An 18891-nucleotide genomic window follows, 5' to 3' on the forward strand; every position below is an offset into this window, starting at 1 on the left:
TGACCATGCAAAAAATGTTTATTCAGGTTTAACCTTTATGCACAACAATGTTTTCTAATTGACCACTAGCAAACTAATTTTCTGTTACGGAAGGAACCTATATCATTCTTAACTTTTTAAAAAATGTATTACATCCATTTTGTTCGACGAAGAAAATTACATTTGGTGTTGCATACTTTACAACAAACATAAACCTGTAGATTTGTTACTGGCATAAGAGAAACTTTCAGGACCTTTGCTACTATAGCCATCCAATAGTCATGAAAGGATTATCGTTCTTTGTTTGTACACAAATACAAATGTAAAACAACAAAATTAGCAAATAAAATTATTACAGTCCACGTACTGTCGTTATATTGTTTGAATTTACTCTCTTAATGTTAGAATTAAAATATTAGTCATATTATTATAGTAGTTTCATTATTTTCGTTATCATCATCATGCATCAAATAAGTAAGTAAATACGTTGCTTATGAAAGCAGATTTTTTTAACAAGCATGTAGACAGCGCCATTGGCAGACATGAGCGTTTTGTAGTAAGCGGGCAGCAACCCAGCGTAACCTCATTCAGCGAGGCTGGTGTATATAGTGGAGAAGCTAAATCAGGACTGGCTCCTGACCAGCAATGTCCTCCATTCAGGCCCCAAGAGAAGCAGAACAGAATCAGTTTCCTCACAGCTAACCTACATTGGCTTCAAACACACTAAATATAACAGATTACAGCGAGGCGACAGAGACAGCATGTGATAGCCAGTACAACCAGGACAGGTGGCTTACTGAAGATGACTCTCGTTTTGGACTCTATGTGCAGTGATTCTGGAAACTAATCTTGCCTACCCTTGTTTATTTAAGAGTTTCTCACCTTTTTAGCCTTTGATACAAGTGAAAAGAAATAGCTGTACAATTTATTGTACTAATATCATTGAATTGAGGTAACTAAAATATTGCAGTTGTGTCACCACTGCAAACTACAATAATAAAATATAGTTAAATATCACAAAGTATATCTCGGTTAAGCTAGAATTCATAATACAGCTCATTTTTCACTGCGGCCTTTTTAACAGAATTTTTTATATTCCCAATTATGGGCAGAATTTTTACAACAAACTGGAGGTGGTCTTCAGGTTCAAACTCCAGCAATTTCTAGCGAGCTTGCACAGTAAAAACACAACAGTACAGTATCTGACACTTGTATGGCTGTTAGAATGTTAAAATACTACTGCCCACACATTGTAGATGATGTAGTGCAAGTTTGACCCTATTTGACTAATTAATTCAATGTCCATCATTTCCTGTGGGAAGAGTCCTTTTGAAATCTAATAAAAACTAATTTGAGGTTGACCTACATCCCAGATCACCTCCTGTACAATTTCTTACTAAATTTGAGCAACGATACAATTCTTGATAAAGTCTGCTCATCAGTTTGGTTTGGTCTGTGTGCCTTAATCGGAATGTAAATTCAATTGATGAGCTACCAGCCACTACTCAAAAGGTAATGCGTACCTCACACAGTTGTCCCGCAAACTCCAATGGACACTGGCACACAAAGCCACCTAACACAGCGTGGCATTGGCCTCCATTCTGACAGGGTCTGCTGTCACACTTATTCCTTTGGATTTCACAGTGAGAACCCACAAAGCCTGGTGGGCACTGGCAGCGGTAACCGCGTGGGCCCTCCTAATAAAGACAAAAGGAAGAGAGAAAAAAAAAAAAAAAAAAAGGATTGCACCATCTAACAGAGTCAAAGACACCATTAAGTCGCATGAGGTTGGTTTTGAATGGAAAATGACAAACCTTGCAGGTTGCTCCATTCTGGCATTGACCGTGGCAGCTATTCATGTCTGATGAGCAATCAAATAAATGATATTAGCACATATTTTAAAGTCATGTCGTACGTTTACAGACAAGGTAAAAGTTGCAAAAAGGCAGATGTGAGTAAAGCTGAGGATCTGTTCATGCACTGAATCCACAGTGGGCATGCAACTGGTTTCGTGAGGGCAGAACAGGAGCATTGATTTGCCAAGACAAGAAAGGAACAAGCTACCGCATGTGAATGAATAAGACTAAACTACACCTAGGTTGTGAGTCCAGAAGGTGAGTGAAGGCATTTAAAAATGTAAAAAACAAAATATATATATATATATATATATATTATTATTATTTTTTTTTTTTTTTAAGACCAGCAGCTCAAAGAAGAGACTGCTGGTTGAGAGATCGTAGAAACAAACATTTAAAAGGAAGTGACTAAGATGTAAGAAAATACTGACTGATGTCACAGTTTTGTCCGGACCATCCCCCAAAACAGTCGCAGTGATATCCACCAATCAAATTTTTGCAAGAATTAGCGTTCACACACGGCTTTCTTGCACACTCATTAGCATCTGTGAAAGCAGGAAGTAAAAGGACACTGCGTCCATAAATGGGGACAAAGCAAGGTACAAGTACAAGGAAAAGCGTTAGGAACCATAAAACCACTGTTTGGAATGATAAGGTTTTAATCGATTCAATTCAAAACACATCCTAGTCCATGGATGAAAATGGATAAAGGAAAAATTTAGTTGCAGGTCCCAGAGCTTCTTATTCTTTTGGGATGACTTCCCTCACGGCCAAAGTATAGAGGAACCTCTGAAGTCATATGACAGTTGCACCATTTGGAGTTCAACCAAAAACCTGGGGTGAAATACTCCTCTAAAGTTACACAAAAGCCAGAGATCAAATCACCGTTCAGCATGATGCTGCAAGAATTCAGCAAATGTCATAAGACTTCAGCATATCTCCTAAGACATCAGTTCAGTGAGCATCTTAAGGATTAACTCCACAAGAGCGTTTCTGCTCTTTCTTTCGTGTGACACAAACAGGAAAAATGCCAAGATGACAGGACTGGAAATGAAACTTGTTGTAATGTGGAAAAGCAGTCTGAATATGTCTGTCCTGGCTGTGCAGAATAATATTGCTAACGCGATAAAAATTCAACAGCACATGGGGTTCTGTTACTACAGAAGCGACGTAACCTAAATTCCCACATCGGAACTTAATGCGCAGTAGTCTTTATAAAGAACAGTCAGTAGAGGTGTGCAATATGGATGGAAATGTACATCAGATACAGGTAATTTTATATCCCCGATATATATATATATATATATATATATATATATATATATATACATATATATATACATATATATATATATATATATATATATATATATATATACATATATATATACATATATATATATATACATATATATATATATATATATACATATATATATACATATATATATATATACACATATATATATATATACATATATATATATATATATATATATATATATACACATATATATATATATATATATATATATATATATATATATATATACACCAATATAGTATTTTTCTTTAAAATTACATGAAATTTATAGCAATTTTCTGTTACCTTTTCTCTGCTTATTTATAAAGTACATAATTTATATTGACCAGACAAAACGCGGATAACAAAACAAAACACTTATGCCATATTATAGTCTTGGGATGAATTCTTTCTCCATTACTTCCTACTGTAAAATGTATTTGAAATTTGACTGGAGGTTGAGCAGACATTAAGAAATTTGTTGTTTATGTTATAAATATTTGTCATCTTTAATTACTGCATTATTAAGCATCCATTGGTTGAGTACTGAAATGGAGTAACCCTAAGTTATCTTAGAACATCCTTTTAGCCTTGTCGACTTTACAGCGATCGACAATATATTTCGAGAAGAAATGCGGTATCATAAAGTGTCCTCAAAACGCAAAACAAACAAAAACAAAAAAACAGTTGTTGAAAAAAAAAAAGGTGAAACGAGATGCAAATAATGGACGTTCACCACCTCGACAGACATCTAAAGTGTTACAACAAAGCACTGCTGCTCAAATATCTAAAGGCATGGTGAAGTGGGGGTGGGCAGTCCGCAGGGGGTACTGCTGTACTCATGCACACACACACACACACACGTGCGCACACACACTCCCACACCTGTCTTCTCGCTGAAACCCTACACTTAACACACATGCACACACACTCAACGGCAGGTAACACTGGAAGCTGATTGCTGCTTGTAAGCTGAGATCTAAGCTGGTAAAATGAGACGGGCTCCTGGGATCGTTTTTCTGGCCTTCACCTCCCCCCTTCTAACACACATACACACCCGACTTTATTTACCAGTTGTAAATTTCCTGGCTTCGCGCCTGTCATGTCCGCTTTTGACAGGAGCCATACAGAAACGGATATAGACCCACTGGTAGCTCATAAAAATGTGGGAAAAAAGTGGGCAGTAGGCAGCTGCCATTTTACCAGAATATTGACAATAGAGTAGTGGTTGCATACTATATGTTTCCCCCATCAGAAAATACAATTATCCAGAACAGTGAGCAATTCTGGTGGCATCTCATAGGATTTGTATTTTTGGTTTCTTGAAGTGGTACAAACAGGAAGTGGCATGTAAACAAATTCTCAAGGGGAGAACAAATATGGCACGCAACAGGAAACACATTCTGATTCTTAGATGGAATTATGATACTCACCAATCTGGCAGGTCTTTCCTTCCCACTCAGGTGGGCACACGCACTCGAAACCATCCTCCCGGTCGATGCAGGTTCCTCCCCAGGCGCATGGATTGGAAGCACAGTCGTCTAAATCTGAGTACATACAACATTAAATACCAGTTATGACTGACATTAGCACAGAGGTATTCATTTAACAATATTCATTATTGCGGTTATAGTTTGCAATGGTGTAGAAGTCACAGTCGTTGGATTTAAATCATTATTATCTTAAAAAAAAAAGAAAAAGTCAATTTGAAAAAAAGTGTTTGAATCAACTTTGGTAGAAGTGCATTATATCATACTGAGATGTTCCCGTTATATTCTATTCGCTTTTGTAGTATTTTGACCCTCACACACTTTAACTTTATATGGGTTACGGTACCTGAATATTAGAAATAACACTAAATATGGTGACAGCTTCTCTCAAATTACTTCACAAGCAATTTTTAGTTTTTGATACAGCCTTTGTATTTCACCTCATTGGAGTGTGCAGATGTACCTAATGTGAATGTACAGTAATGTACATTGTGCATTTGTGCAGGTGACATATTTGCTCATTTCTGTCTGTCTAATGCTATGCTAATTTCTGTGTTGCCCGTCTATGATGTTTCGCATTATATGTTAGCAATTTGCTTGCCGACTTTCGATAAAATTAGATTGTTTGTTTGAACATTTCAGTAAATAAATATACAATGTTTAATTCTCCTTTGTTTTATCGTAACGTTTTACTACACTGGGAGTGAAAAGTGTTTCATATTTCTATAGCGTGGATTTTCACCTATGGCGGGTGGGTCTTGATCTTATCCCCTACGATAAACTGGGGCTCATTGTACATTTAAACACAATGAACACTTAAAATATAACAATATTCAGTTTATTTAAAAAAAAAAAAAAAAAAAAAAAGAAGAAAAAAAACGGAAAGATGGTCAACAGGTGGACAAAGGTGGAAAGAGATATGAGACATATGTGTGGAACGACTCACTATTTGCACAGGTCGGACCTTCCCAGCCTGGCAGACACTGGCACTCAAAGCCAGAGGGACCCTCATGGCATGTACCACCGTTTGCACAAGGACTTGAAACACACGAGTGCTCAGCTGATGGAAGCATCCAATAAATGGAACGTTACTCAGGTTGAGACGGTGCAAAATCTCTTAAAAATCGAAAAATCATGTTTCGTATACTACCACTACTTTCCTCCAACTATCACCATAAATAATCTTGTGGCCATCCTTATTAAACATAAACACTCACCTATCTGACACATCTTGCCCGAGTAGCCGTGAGGACACGCGCAGTAGTACTCATCTGGCTCAGTGTTCATGCACGTGCCCCCGTTGCTGCACGGCTGGCGGCGGCCACAGTAATTCAGATCTGGAAACGTACGAAGAAGACGACCATGAGACACATTTTGAATTGTGTTTACCATCTTGCCGCCACGATTCACAACATTACTAAAGCACTCTTAACTTAACTTACACTGCTTGTATAATTCATGCAATACTGTAAATATTGGTTTTACACTAAATTGCTAGTTCTTTGAAGGCAGCGCAAGAAGCATCAATACGCCAAACAGACAATTACATGTGCATTAATGAAGTTCACAAAATTAAGAATTTACTGACGAAGCCAAGCATATACAAAGATTCAATTCTAACTTACTGCCATGAGACCGCAGATGTGAATTAGCAAAAGAGAACTGAGAATTTCTGCTCATGTTTGCTGTACATGGTCCCTGACAAATAATTTGAAAAAGCAAATTAGAACAAGGTGATTAAGGTAATTAAGAAAAATCCACCATTATTGTTTTAAAAACAGGTTTTGGAATGATGAAATTCATACACCTCCCTTCATCATGCTGGAAAAACAACTATGTAATAATGTCACCTTAAACTAACAAATTTAGGACCTTTCGATGGTACAATAGCTTTTAAAAAGGAGTCGTGTCATTGCCAAGGCAACCCCAGATAACCTACCACCTTAGCACTTTGGCGGTCTGTAACACTGGATATATATTATATATATATATATATATATATATATATATATATATATATATATATTGGACTGGCCAAGGCTACGGTGGCCTGGAAGTGCAAAACAATATAACACATTGTGAAACACTAAGATTTCAGAAAACACACAAACAAAACATGAAACACTAACATTTCAGGGAACACACACACACACAAAAAAAAAAGCAGCAACATTTTTACAAAGAAGACGAAACAAATTACAATTGCGGAACCCCGGAAAGGGAGGGGCCCATTTCACAGACATTCTTGGAAATCCCACGGCCTTTCTTGGCAAGACCCGCCCCGCTTCAACATGATCGGCTCCTGCATCGCGGGAAGGGTAGGCTACACAGATGGAACGTGATGTCCATCGCAAATAGCGATTGTATATACGGACGCCCTGAAAAGCGAGCCTGTATAGGCCTTTGATGCTGTATATACAATATTTTGTACTTGATCACATTTCTTAAACCATAAAAAGATAGATTAAGAGTTGAGGAAGAAGCAAGTTGCTAAAGAGAGAAGACGCTGGCGAGAATGAAAGGGAAAGTGTGGATATTTGCAAGGAAGCTGCCGGCTCCATTCATTTTTGAACGTACGGAGCGAGGGATCTGCCTTGCATACATCCAAATCTAATTTCTGTTATTTTAATGAGCAAAATGCCTTTTGGAGGGATACAAGTGTGTAGGGAGGACATATGTAAAGAAAGACTTCTCCATGAACTTGAAGCAATATCAGTTACCACCGCATCCTCAACTTTGCTAATTGGCTGCCAAAATTCATCCGCTTGGTGCCAGGAGTTCCCGGGAAGCTTGTCGGAGTGTTCGCTTAGTATAGAGCACCAGCTGTCAGTTTGACGGGAAGCACTGAGTGTTTCCTCAACCACTCTGCTGCTCTGCATCATGAGAGTGGGCTTACAGTATTTACAGTATGTGCTCAAGGAGTTAGAAACTGGTCTCTCTTTTAATTATTAATCAGCCACAGAATCCCAATTATTTAAGAAAATAGATACTGTAAGCTAAGCTTGTTTCTTTGTGCTTTTTCCACATAAAAACACTTCAACTCAACCCAATTGATCCTTGAGAACCCGTCTTAGCCTAAGGACAGGACACACTAAAGGTTGCTAAATAAATGAAAAGGGATGAGTCTCCACTGGGGATCTTCGGACCCACTCATCCCCCAAAGTGCACTCAAGTGACCAAGAGGATGTGTGGGGATCAAGTGTCCCTGCTGATGCTCAAATCACACGAGCAGTAAAACTATACAGCTGCTGTCTTCTCATTCTTCTGGAGAGACACTCTACAACATGTTGGACCTGAGAGAGGGTCAGGGGTCACAATTGGTGTTCTAGTTCTCAAAGGGGTATGACGAGGTTCAGTTCCAGACTGTCACTTTTTTTTTTTTTTTGACCCACACCAAACTCAATCAATACTACTACTTATATGAACTTTGTTTTGTGCAGTGGGACAAACCCACAACACTGAAGTATAGAATTGTCCAAAAAGTTCTCTAAAAATCAAGAATTAGGATTCAAGGAACTGTGGTGCTAGATCAACATATTTCGCCAGTACAATTCAACATGACACAATAAGATTTCATTCCGTTTCAAGTTGATTTTTAACTGCTGAATATTGTTCCAGACAAGTTGCATGTCTGAAAGCCGGCCGCCCGCGCCCAAAAAAAGAAAGCTAATGGCAGAGTACAATTGTTGTACAAATACTGCGTACTGATATATTGCTTCTTTAAAAGAACAACTAGCTTGAGGGTACCTGCAGGATGACAGTGTGCCAATTTTGTAAGCGTGGGAGGTGATGAGACAAAAACCTTCGCATACCTTTATCGCACAACAGGCCACCCCAGTTCCTCTCGCAGTTGCACTGCCATGGGATGTTGCAAGTGCCGTGGACGCATCCAGGGAACACGACACATTCATCGCAGAACTGACCCTGCCAGCCGTAGTTACACCTATGCACACACAGAGAGGGGGGGGGGGGGGGAAGACTGTCACAACATTCATCCCACAAAATTCCCACATTTCCTCAATTGAGTGAATTGTCCAGAAAGGGAAGAGTCAATTATGAGTTTATTCTTTAAATGTTACATTATACATTCTTTAAAAGTTACATTTTCCAGAACCAGAAAACATTAGCAAACTCAGTTTCTCATCCCATTTTTATTCAAAGAAGAAATTATATTCCAACTTCTTAACATTTAAACAAATCCTTGTTCAGACATAAGAAAAAGAAGCTCAACCTGCATCCTGTTCAAATGTGTAAGTCAAGCATGACAAAATAAACTCCAGCTTAGATATTTGTGTTGAGAAATTCGAGCATGCCAGCACTTGAAAAGAGCCTTGTGGCAGTCAGATGAAAACAACTTTTCTTGAAGCTACCCAAAGTTCAGGGAGATGCAGACATAAGATGTGCCCCCTTCACCAGTCTGGGGAACCCTGCGCCATTATTTAGCACAAGCATTTGCATAAAGATGATATTCACTTCCTTTTTCATTTATTGTGAAACCATTGAGTAAACTAGCTAGGGCTGTATTACATATGCCCTCTGCTGGTTGCTACCAAGTAGGGTAATCAATTCACATCCCCATTGCTTCAAGATGGTGCAACGACAACGCAACTTCATTCATGCATTTGAACAGCCATTGACAAATTGATGTTTGGGACACAAAACGTGTCTTGTGTCAGTGTAGCTTGACATCCATACTGCACATCCAATTACGGGACATACGCTAGTGTATATACGTTATATACGTGGGAAATGGGAGAATATATGAAGTTGGTCCCCTCTTATCAGCTATAATAACCTCTCTTCTCATTCTTCTGGAGAGACACTCTACAACATGTTGGACCTGAGAGAGGGTCAGGGGTCACAATTGGTGTTCTAGTTCTCAAAGGGGTATGACGAGGTTCAGTTCCAGACTGTCACTTTTTTTTTTTTTTTTGGACCCAGTACAATTTTTTTCGCCAGTACAATTAAAAAAATTCACAAAAAAAAACAAAATTAAAAACTAGTACAGTATAGTCTCCCTATTCAAAACGGATAGTGACTGAGCCTGACTGAATAGCGAATTTCCTCGAATAATTGACACCCCTACCTAAAAGTGATAATAATTGCCTACACTAATGGTTTAAACCATAAATATACAACAAACTATGATCTCAAAACAATGCAATAGCATTTTAAAAGCTTACAAATGTTTTACTGTATCACATCTTGGATAAACCCATCTCAAGGACCCCTACCAACTAATCTTAGCCGTGGGTGACATTCCAGGGCAGTAGAGGTTAAGAATACATCCAGCAGGCTCCCGTCTGGACTGGGCTGGAGGAGGTGGGGTGGTGTGTCTGAAGGCCTATGATGACGGCGGTGCGGCGTGTTCTGAGTGTCTGGGGACGGCCTTGTGTTTACAGAGGCTGCGCACGCGCCTGCCGCTTCATGACAACACCCGGCTATTCCGAGGCTGTGGTGTCGTCGAGCCAGCTGTCTTGTCAATTGGTTCCTATTTTGAGCCAGCACTCCTTCAGACGGCACCGCTGCCAACCCCAGAGACAAGGTCTTTGAGCGTCTTTTAGTTGGGGGGGGTGCTAAGAATACTTGACATGCTTTACTCCACTCTATTTGATCAGCTTCATGGGGTCTGACAGCAATGTTTCAATAACTTCGACAAGGACACGCAGTTATGGCTTTTTAACCCTCTTTTAAACAGATCCTACAAACACGGTGTACTTTCACACTGCAGCATTGCAACCCAATACAAATACAGTGGTAGCTTGATTTACAAGTGCCCCGAATTATGGGTTTTTCACGTTACAAGCGGTTGATTTTCTGCTTTGTGCCAAAATGTTACAAGCGAGCTTCAGTTATGCCACCACTCGAGTGAAGTGGTGAAAAAAGGGGGGAGAGGGAGAGAGAGAGCGAGAGAGACTTTTAGCCTTTTCTTAAATGAGACAAACGGTGCCGTAAAAAGTATTTTTCTAAATTGTATTATTTGTTTTAAATCAAACAAAAATATCAGTATAAATATCAGAAAGATCACCCAAATAAACAATGTTTTGAAATGGTTATTTTATTAAGAAGGAAAAAAAAAATATTCAAAGCTACCGGTGTGGAAAAAAAAAAAATAAATAAACAAAAAAATTGGGTGGGCCACCCTCAGCAGCAACAACTGAAATCAAGTGTTTTCTATAACTGGCAAGGAGTCTTTCCCATTTCTGTGGAGAGATTTTGGCCCACTCTTCCTTGCAGAATTGTTTTAATACAGCAACACTGGAGGGGGTTTGAGCATGAACTGCCTTTTTAAGGTCATGCCACAGCATTTAAATCAGATTCAAGTCCGGATTTAACTAGGTCACTCCAAAGGCTTCATGAATTTATTTATTTATGATTATTAAGTCATTTAGAAGTTGACTTGCTTGCTGGTGTATTTTTTATTTTTTTCCTGAACCCAAATGTGCTTCAGCTTGAGGTCACAAACTGATGGGCGAACATTTTCCTTCAGATTTTCTGGTAAAGAGCAGAATTCATGGTTCCATCAATCACAGCAAGTCGTCCAGGTCCTCAAATTGAAAAGCAGCCCCAGACCATCAACACTACCACCGTCATGTCTGAGTGTTGGTATGATGTTTTTTTTCCTGAAATGCTGTTACATTTATGCCAGATGTAATGAATGACACACACGCCTTCCAAAAAGTCAAAGTCCAACTTCCATTTCATCAGTCCATAGAATAGACTTCCAAAAGTCTTTGGAATCATTATATATATAAAGTACTAGTTATTTTACTAGTTTAAGTATGATGAGCCTTGATGTTCTTTTTGGTCAGCAGTGGTTTTTGCCTGGGAACTCTGCCATGGATATAATTTTTCTTCCTTCCTTAGTTGAGTCATGAACAGACCTTAACTGAGGCCTGCAGTTTTTAGACGTTGTCCTGTGTTCCTTTGTGACATCCTGGAAGAGTTGTTGCTGTGCTCTTGGGGTAATTTCCTTCGGCCAGCCATTCCTGGGAAGGTTCACCACTATTTCAATGTTTTCTCCATTTGTGAATAATGGGTCTCACTGTGGTTCACTGGAGTCTTAAAGCTTTAGAAATGTTTTTGCAACCCTTTCCAGACTGATGTCAATTACTTGATTAGTCATCTGTTCTTGAATTTCTTTGGATCGTGGCAATTTGTTGCAGCTTTTTTAGATCTTTTGGACGACCTCACGTTGTCAGACATGTTCTGTTGAAGTGACTTCTTGATTAAACAGGTCTGAAGGTAATCAGGCTTCGACGTGGTCAGTGAAAATAAATAAATAGAGTTAATTCATGATTTAACAAAAGGGGCACTTACTTTTTCCACACAGGGCCAGGTCACTTTGAATAGTATTTTTCCTTTAATAAATCACCAAAACTGGATTTTATGTTTTTACCTTTTTCTGATATTTACATTTGTTTGATTATCCTAAACATTAAAGTGGGGAAACTATGAAAACACATTGAATTTGGGAAGGGGGCAAATACTTTTTCACAGCGATGTATATGTGGTGATGCACCATATATCTCGCGTGATGTACAAATACATTTCAGACAGCAACAATTGTTACGGCTTTGAAACTTCTCCAGAGGTGGTTATAGTTGTAGGTCTCAACAGGTTTCAACAGGTTTCTGTGGATCAAGTCTTGGCCATTCTAGTACCGTTAATCATCTGCAAATAGGCGTTGACGGGATTCCGACATCATGTCACTGGCACATGTCAAAGGTAGCCAGAGTGGGGAAATGGAGGCAACACCATTTCACCATTTATCCTCAAGACACAGCAAGCCCTTAACAAATATGTCAGAACAAGCCTAATCTGTGCCGATCTAAAATCCTCAATACCACAGCCCCACATGGCGCACGCACAAAAGCCTCGGGCAAAATGGGACTGTGTAAAGACCACAAAATTGATGAAATAAAGGGAATGAAAGGGCACCAGGAGATCACAAGGGATTTATTGCCTGCTTTCTGTGACCTGAGGCTTCATTAAATTCATGCCAGAGCAGGAAGAATCTTCACTGCTGCTCCACCACTCATATCACTTTTCCCGTCTTCTGGGACCTGACATTTCAGGAGAAGAAGATGCCTCACCCCCTCCTCTGCCTGATAACTGGAGTGAGGATAAAGTCAGGTCAAGCCTCTTCCACATAATCATTTAATCTAATAGTAACGCAAAGCCTGTGTTGATTTTTATGCACATGATGCAAGGGACAGTAAGTTACATTTGGGTATTTTTTTGAGGAAACCTCTTAAACCATTTTGAATCTTTTCATTTTGTATTTTTTATTCATTTGTCTACCCCTTTCTTAAAAAGAAAAGCGCATTGCAGAAGAAGAGGCGATATGGCAATTCCCGGCACGTTTACAGTGCTCACATTGACGACACCCGTCTTGGGCTCGAGTGGTAAACAAAATGACGAGATGCTTGGTATTCTGCTTGGGATTTGCGCTGCCTAAAAATATAATAAGTCTGGCAAGGCATTGCCTGTGCTGAACGGAAATTATATTGAAATGATATTAATATTAAAGACAATGTATCAGCACAAAATGTACCTGCTTGGACAAAATTAAAATCTGAAGATTAACATTAGCATAAGTAAATCCGCTCGTCTTACCTGCATTCCCCTGGAATGGCGCAACCACCATGTAGCAGATTACAACCTTGCTTACAGATTGCTAGGAGAGGGCGAAAAAGGCAAAACCAACAAAAATTAAAAGGTTGTAAATATGCACAAGAATATTATTTAGAAAGGCAAAGTAAGAGGACACGAAGGGATTCATTCACAAGGGCAGGTGGGTGGGCACAGGCTTGTTAGTTTGCAAGTGCAACAAGGACATCATGATTAATGGTTCGCTGTGCACAGTTGGGGTTTAAGGGGGCACAATTTTATAGCCTGCGTGTACAACAATAACTCAGCTGAAAAACAAACCAAGCCATCTCCGTTCACACACACGTCGTTAATTTCAAGGTGACACTGCCAATAATTTCCAATTGTACAATTCTTTATTTATAAAGCAGTTATTTACTTGCAATCTGTGGTAAAACATTGTTTTTTTAAAAAAACGTTTTTCAAAATGTAAACGAGTAGCTAGTTTATAATAAGAATTTAAATAACTAACCAACCATTCCCGTTGATTAGGAAAAAAAATGTAAACTAAATTAAACCAATTTAAGGTGAAGTTTTATCATGTTTACCACAACTTCACATACATTGATGCAACAAACTGGATAAAGAGATTCATGAGGCTTGAGAAATTATAGTATGTACAGTAAACCGCTGCTATAATCGCAGCTCATGTCTTGCGTCACAACTCTCGCAAATTTTTATAGAATAGAATATATTTATGTGAGTAATGTTATACTGTATGTTTGGTTGAACAGTTTGGTGTTTAAATATATATATTGGACCCCCACATATTCACAGTTCAGTATTCGCAGTTTTTTTTGGGGGGGGGGCGAACCTCTGTTATTCGACGAAAAGCCTAGCTGCAATTTTCTGTTATAAAAAAATAAATAAAAATAATTACATTGTTTTTAATTTTCAAGACAAAATATTGTGCACAGTTTGTATAATATTTACTGTATTGTAGTATCAAACATCAAACTCGAACACAATCAATCTGGTGAATATGGTGGACGGCCACCTGGTTTGGCCCCCTCAACTTATCATCTACTGTTTTACCCAAGATGAAACAAAGAACTCAGCGGTCACTATTTCGCCACAGGATGATGTCATTGATGCCGGAGAGCAGTACTTGGGGGGCCAAAAGACTTAAGCTTCTGTGAAGAGGGGATCCTTAAACTCCACAACCACTGGAATAAGTGTGTAAACCGACAAGGGGACTACGTTGAAAAATAAATGTTTCAATTTGTCATGAAAAAAAAAAAGTTGTACAATAGGCCACAAACTTTTCAATCATCCCTCGTATATCCATTGTTTTACTCCAGACTGGACTGCCACAGTAATTCATCATAATTGGTACTATATATTGTGTACCGGCGTGCTTAGTTGTAAGCCGTTTACTGTACTGTATTTTTAAGGGTACTGCAATGTTTGAAGATGTCTGTAAACATTTGAAATGCTATTCGAGTGTTTTGGGATCATATTTATGGTTTAAACTATTAATAAAGCAATTATATTTACCTTTAATGAAGCGTCAATTATTTGCGGAAATTCAATAGTCACTGTCAGGAGCTGTGTGGGTCTACAGTACAATGTTTAATTCTCTTTTGTTGCATGTGATGCTGGGTCGTGTGTATTTAAATAGCAGTCATTGGAAAGTTAAATTACTGTAACATCTATGCTAATTTCTGTTGTTCCCCAACTGGGAACGACAAACAGCTTGAAGCAAGCATGCTTTGCCTATTATTTATTTAACTGTGCGAGCAACAGATTTTACACTCATATTACATTAACAGCAATACTAAGGAATACCTCCCAAAAGTGTTTTTTTTTTTTTTTTTTTTTTTTTTTTTAAATGCATTTTTATATGGTCTCTATATATTGAAATTTTTCACTGCGGGTTGTTCTGAAACGTATCCCCCTGATAAATGGCAGTTTGCTATTTTGTAATTCGTTAGAGGATTAAATCAGATATGGAACGTGTGCCAGGGACAAGATGATACCACCTAACCATTAAAGCTCAGGGTCCGTCGTTTACGACTCGAGTTCCGCTCCTACGACGCCAACGTAATTCAAATTTGTACGCAAGTCAATTCTCCATAGTCTATCACTAACCTATGCTAACGCAAAAGTAAAAATTACAGTAAATATTTGTATGAAAAACAGTATGGCAGTAGAGCCTTGTGCAGTGTGATTTATTCTTAATCCACTGTGCAAACTAGTTAATTACGTGCCATTTGTAACCGCGAAACGTCGTATGCCAACATCGCCACAAACCGAGGACCGCCCGTAGTCATGCTTGCTGGCTGTGTAGCTCACCTGTCTTACAGTCGGGACCCATCCAACCAGGCAGGCAAACCTGGGTGCCTGACGGTTCACAGTGATAGTGGCCAAAGTAGTCATCACGAGGAACGCACAGTTTATTGCACTTGTTGCCGTAGTAATTTTCATCACAGCGCACCCAGATACGGTAGCTGATGCGAGCCACAGGCCCACCATAGTGGATGGTCTCCCAGGGGTCACCAGGGTTCACCATTCCAGTGTGAGTGCTGCGCTCAATCAGGTGTTCGTCATCATCTGAAATGAGAAATAGTTATTAACTACAATCGGAATTTGGTCAAAAGAAAATCCACTCCATAAAAATTATGTTTAACTAAAAGGTTTTTAGGCTGAACAAGTTTCGCTTAGCCAAGTACAAAAATGCGAAAGAGGGGGTTATGTTTCTGCTAGTGTTTGTATGCAGACTAGGTATGTACAGGTACAGTAGGTACGGAAAGTATTCAGTCCCCCTTAGATTTTTCACTCTTTGTTACAATTCACCCATTTGCTAAAATGATTTAAGTTAATTTTTCCTCATTAATGTACACACAGCACCCCATATTGACAGAAATAAACAGAATTGTTGAAATGTTTGCAGATTTATTAAAAAGGAAAAACTGAAATATCACACGGCCTTAAGTATTCAGACCCTTTGCTGTGACACTAATATATTTAACTCGGGTGCTGTCTATTTCTTCTGATCATCCTTGAGAATGTTCTACACCTTCATTGGAGTCCAGCTGTGTTTGATTATACTGATTGGACTTGATTAGGAAAGCCACACACCTGTCTATATAAGACCTTACAGCTCACAGTGCATGTTGGAGCAAATGAGAATCATGAGGACAAAGGAACTGCCTGAAGAGCTCAGAGACAGAATTGTGGCGAAGCACAGATCTGGCCAAGGTTACAAAAAAAATTCTGCTGCACTTAAGGTTCCTAAGAGCACATTGGCCTCCATAATCCTTAAATGGAAGACGTTTGGTACGACCAGAACCCTTCCTAGAGCTGGCCGTCCAGCCAAACTGACCATTAGGTGGAGAAGAGCCTTGGTGAGACAGGTAAAGAAAAACCCAAAGATCACTGTGGCTGAGCTCCCGAGATGCAGTCCGGAGATGGGAGAAAGTTCTAGAAAGCCAACTGTCACTGCAGCCCTCCACCAGTCAGGGCTTTATGGCAGAGTGGCCCGACAGAAGCCTCTCCTCAGTGCAAGACACATGAAAGCCCGCATGGAGTTTGCTTAAAAAATAATAATAATAAAAAAAACACCTGAAGGACTCCAAGATGGTGAGAAATAAGATTCTCTGGTCTGATGAGACCAAGATAGAACTTATTGGCCTTAATTCTAAGTGGTACGGGTGGAAAAAAAATCAGGCACTGTTCATCACCTGTCCAAGACAGTCCCAACAGTGAAGCATGGTGGTGGTGGCAGCAACATGCTGTGGGGGTGTTTTTCAGCTGCAGGGACAGGGAGACTGGTTGCAATCAAAGGAAAGATGAATGTGGCCAAGTACAGGGAGATCCTAGCCGAAAACCTTGTCCAGACTGCTCAGAACCTCAGACTGGGCTGAAGGTTTACCTTAAAAAAAGACAATGATCCTAAGCACACAGCTAAAATAACGAAGGAGTGCCTTCAGAACAACTCTGTGACTGTTTTTGAATGGCCCAGCCAGAGTCATGACTTAAACCCAATTGGGCATCTCTGGAAAGACCTGATAATGGCTGCCCACCAACGTTCACCATCCAACCTGACAGAACTGGAGAGGATCTGCAAGGAGGAATGGCAGATGATCTGATCCCCCATTAGCTAATGGCTGCAATATAAAGAGTGAAAAATTTAAGGGGGTCTGAATACTTTCAGAACCCACTGTACATTTTGTTCCAGTGGAACTACTAAACCGATTTACACAAAACTATTTTTCCATCTTTAATTGTGTTTCCTGTCTGACAATGGCACAGAAGTCATCTCAGCAGCGGTATAAAGTACAGAAGATACTACCTATTAACTATGGGAAAGTTCGTCCCACTGCGGGTTCCACTATAGCAACCAAAGTCAATTAATCAGAGTGGGATCGTAGCTGGTCAACAATCACTGTGGAAGTGGAGGGTCCGTGATTTCCTTTCCTGCATAGCTTTGACTTGCACGGCACTATAGTCACTTCTGAAGTGAGCAAGCACTAACATGCACTTACACACAAACATGTACACAAAGACACAAATTTTCCTCGGCCGGGGTCTGACACAATGTCAGACAGAATTAAGCAACAATAACAAATATAAACCCCGGCAGTTGCCAGATAGAGAACAATGGGCTCCGGGCCCAAGCGGGCTCAGCTCCTTCGGTGTCTAAACACCGAGCCCAGCCGCCCAGTCCGCTCCACTTCCTGCTCGATAAACACAAGGAAAACAGCCAACTGCCTTTCCTGAGGACGCAGGAGGTGTGGGGGGTTGTTATGGAAGACAGGCAAGCGGGAGGGAGGATGTGATGCTGGAAGAGAAGAATCTCACTGACATAATGGCGGGCTCTTATGTAGGACAAGACATGAGGCGGATGCTGACTCAGGCCAGGATTCTACTCAGATGTCTCACAGATTGAGAATATGTCCACGCATGCATGATATAAAACTACTTTCTGTCACTATCGAATCAAACTAGGATTGTTCTAAACCTGTGACATTCCTTTAAAAAAAAAAATTTGAGTACGATGCAAATCAACAGGTGGCACTATAACCCAAAGGCAAGAAGAAACAGGGGATTATTCACAAGGACTGATAGTGGAGTTCAAGTAAAATATGTCAGAGACACAACTGAAGTCAAAATAGAGCATACAGCCTACCTGTTTCCTACTTTTTGTGGCATCATCAGTAGCATTTGGTTTTATGAGATTAGATGGGTTTTACAAAAACAATTGAAACTTTCTCTGAACTCACATTCTAGCAACAGTAAGTAATATCTGGCTAGGATGCTCTGACGGTTAAGTGTAATTTACCTTCAAGTCACAAATCAAGCATGGGAAATGTGGATTGATCTGTCTGTAACGTCATTGCAAAGAGTAGTTTTCAAAGAGGCTGTGATAGTACAACTCCATTAAGTGATGTACTGAGCACGCCTTTAAAGATATGTACGGAAGGAAGAGACATTTGTTGTAGACATCTATTTCTTGAACCCGTGACATTAGGATTGAAGTCATCTGATGTGTGTGACGCGAGGCACACCAACAGTCAGTACTATCACTTGACGAGAATGAAGGCTCTTGGGGTTATATTTCTTCCATCTTGAGACAGAAATACTGGATGGTCATAATTAATTGTGTACA

General features: G+C 39.5%; 1 protein-coding gene across 2 annotated transcripts in view; it reads right to left on the bottom strand.

The window, feature by feature from the left end:
- jag2b (jagged canonical Notch ligand 2b) overlaps positions 1-18891 on the bottom strand; it is a 61068-nt gene that overhangs the window by 14915 nt on the left and 27262 nt on the right. Inside the window, exons 4-12 of one of the 2 annotated variants that reach the window (XM_061704261.1) lie at positions 15576-15833; positions 13248-13308; positions 8441-8571; positions 5846-5965; positions 5575-5688; positions 4572-4685; positions 2267-2380; positions 1794-1840; positions 1503-1676 (exon numbers count right to left, since the gene is read on the bottom strand). In XM_061704261.1, coding sequence (XP_061560245.1) covers positions 1503-1676; positions 1794-1840; positions 2267-2380; positions 4572-4685; positions 5575-5688; positions 5846-5965; positions 8441-8571; positions 13248-13308; positions 15576-15833 — 1133 coding nt within the window. The remainder of the gene's footprint in view (positions 1-1502; positions 1677-1793; positions 1841-2266; positions 2381-4571; positions 4686-5574; positions 5689-5845; positions 5966-8440; positions 8572-13247; positions 13309-15575; positions 15834-18891) is intronic. The other variant, XM_061704262.1, reaches the window with a different exon arrangement.

The sequence above is a fragment of the Phycodurus eques genome, chromosome 18 (assembly GCF_024500275.1).
Source record: "Phycodurus eques isolate BA_2022a chromosome 18, UOR_Pequ_1.1, whole genome shotgun sequence".
NCBI lineage: Eukaryota > Metazoa > Chordata > Actinopteri > Syngnathiformes > Syngnathidae > Phycodurus > Phycodurus eques.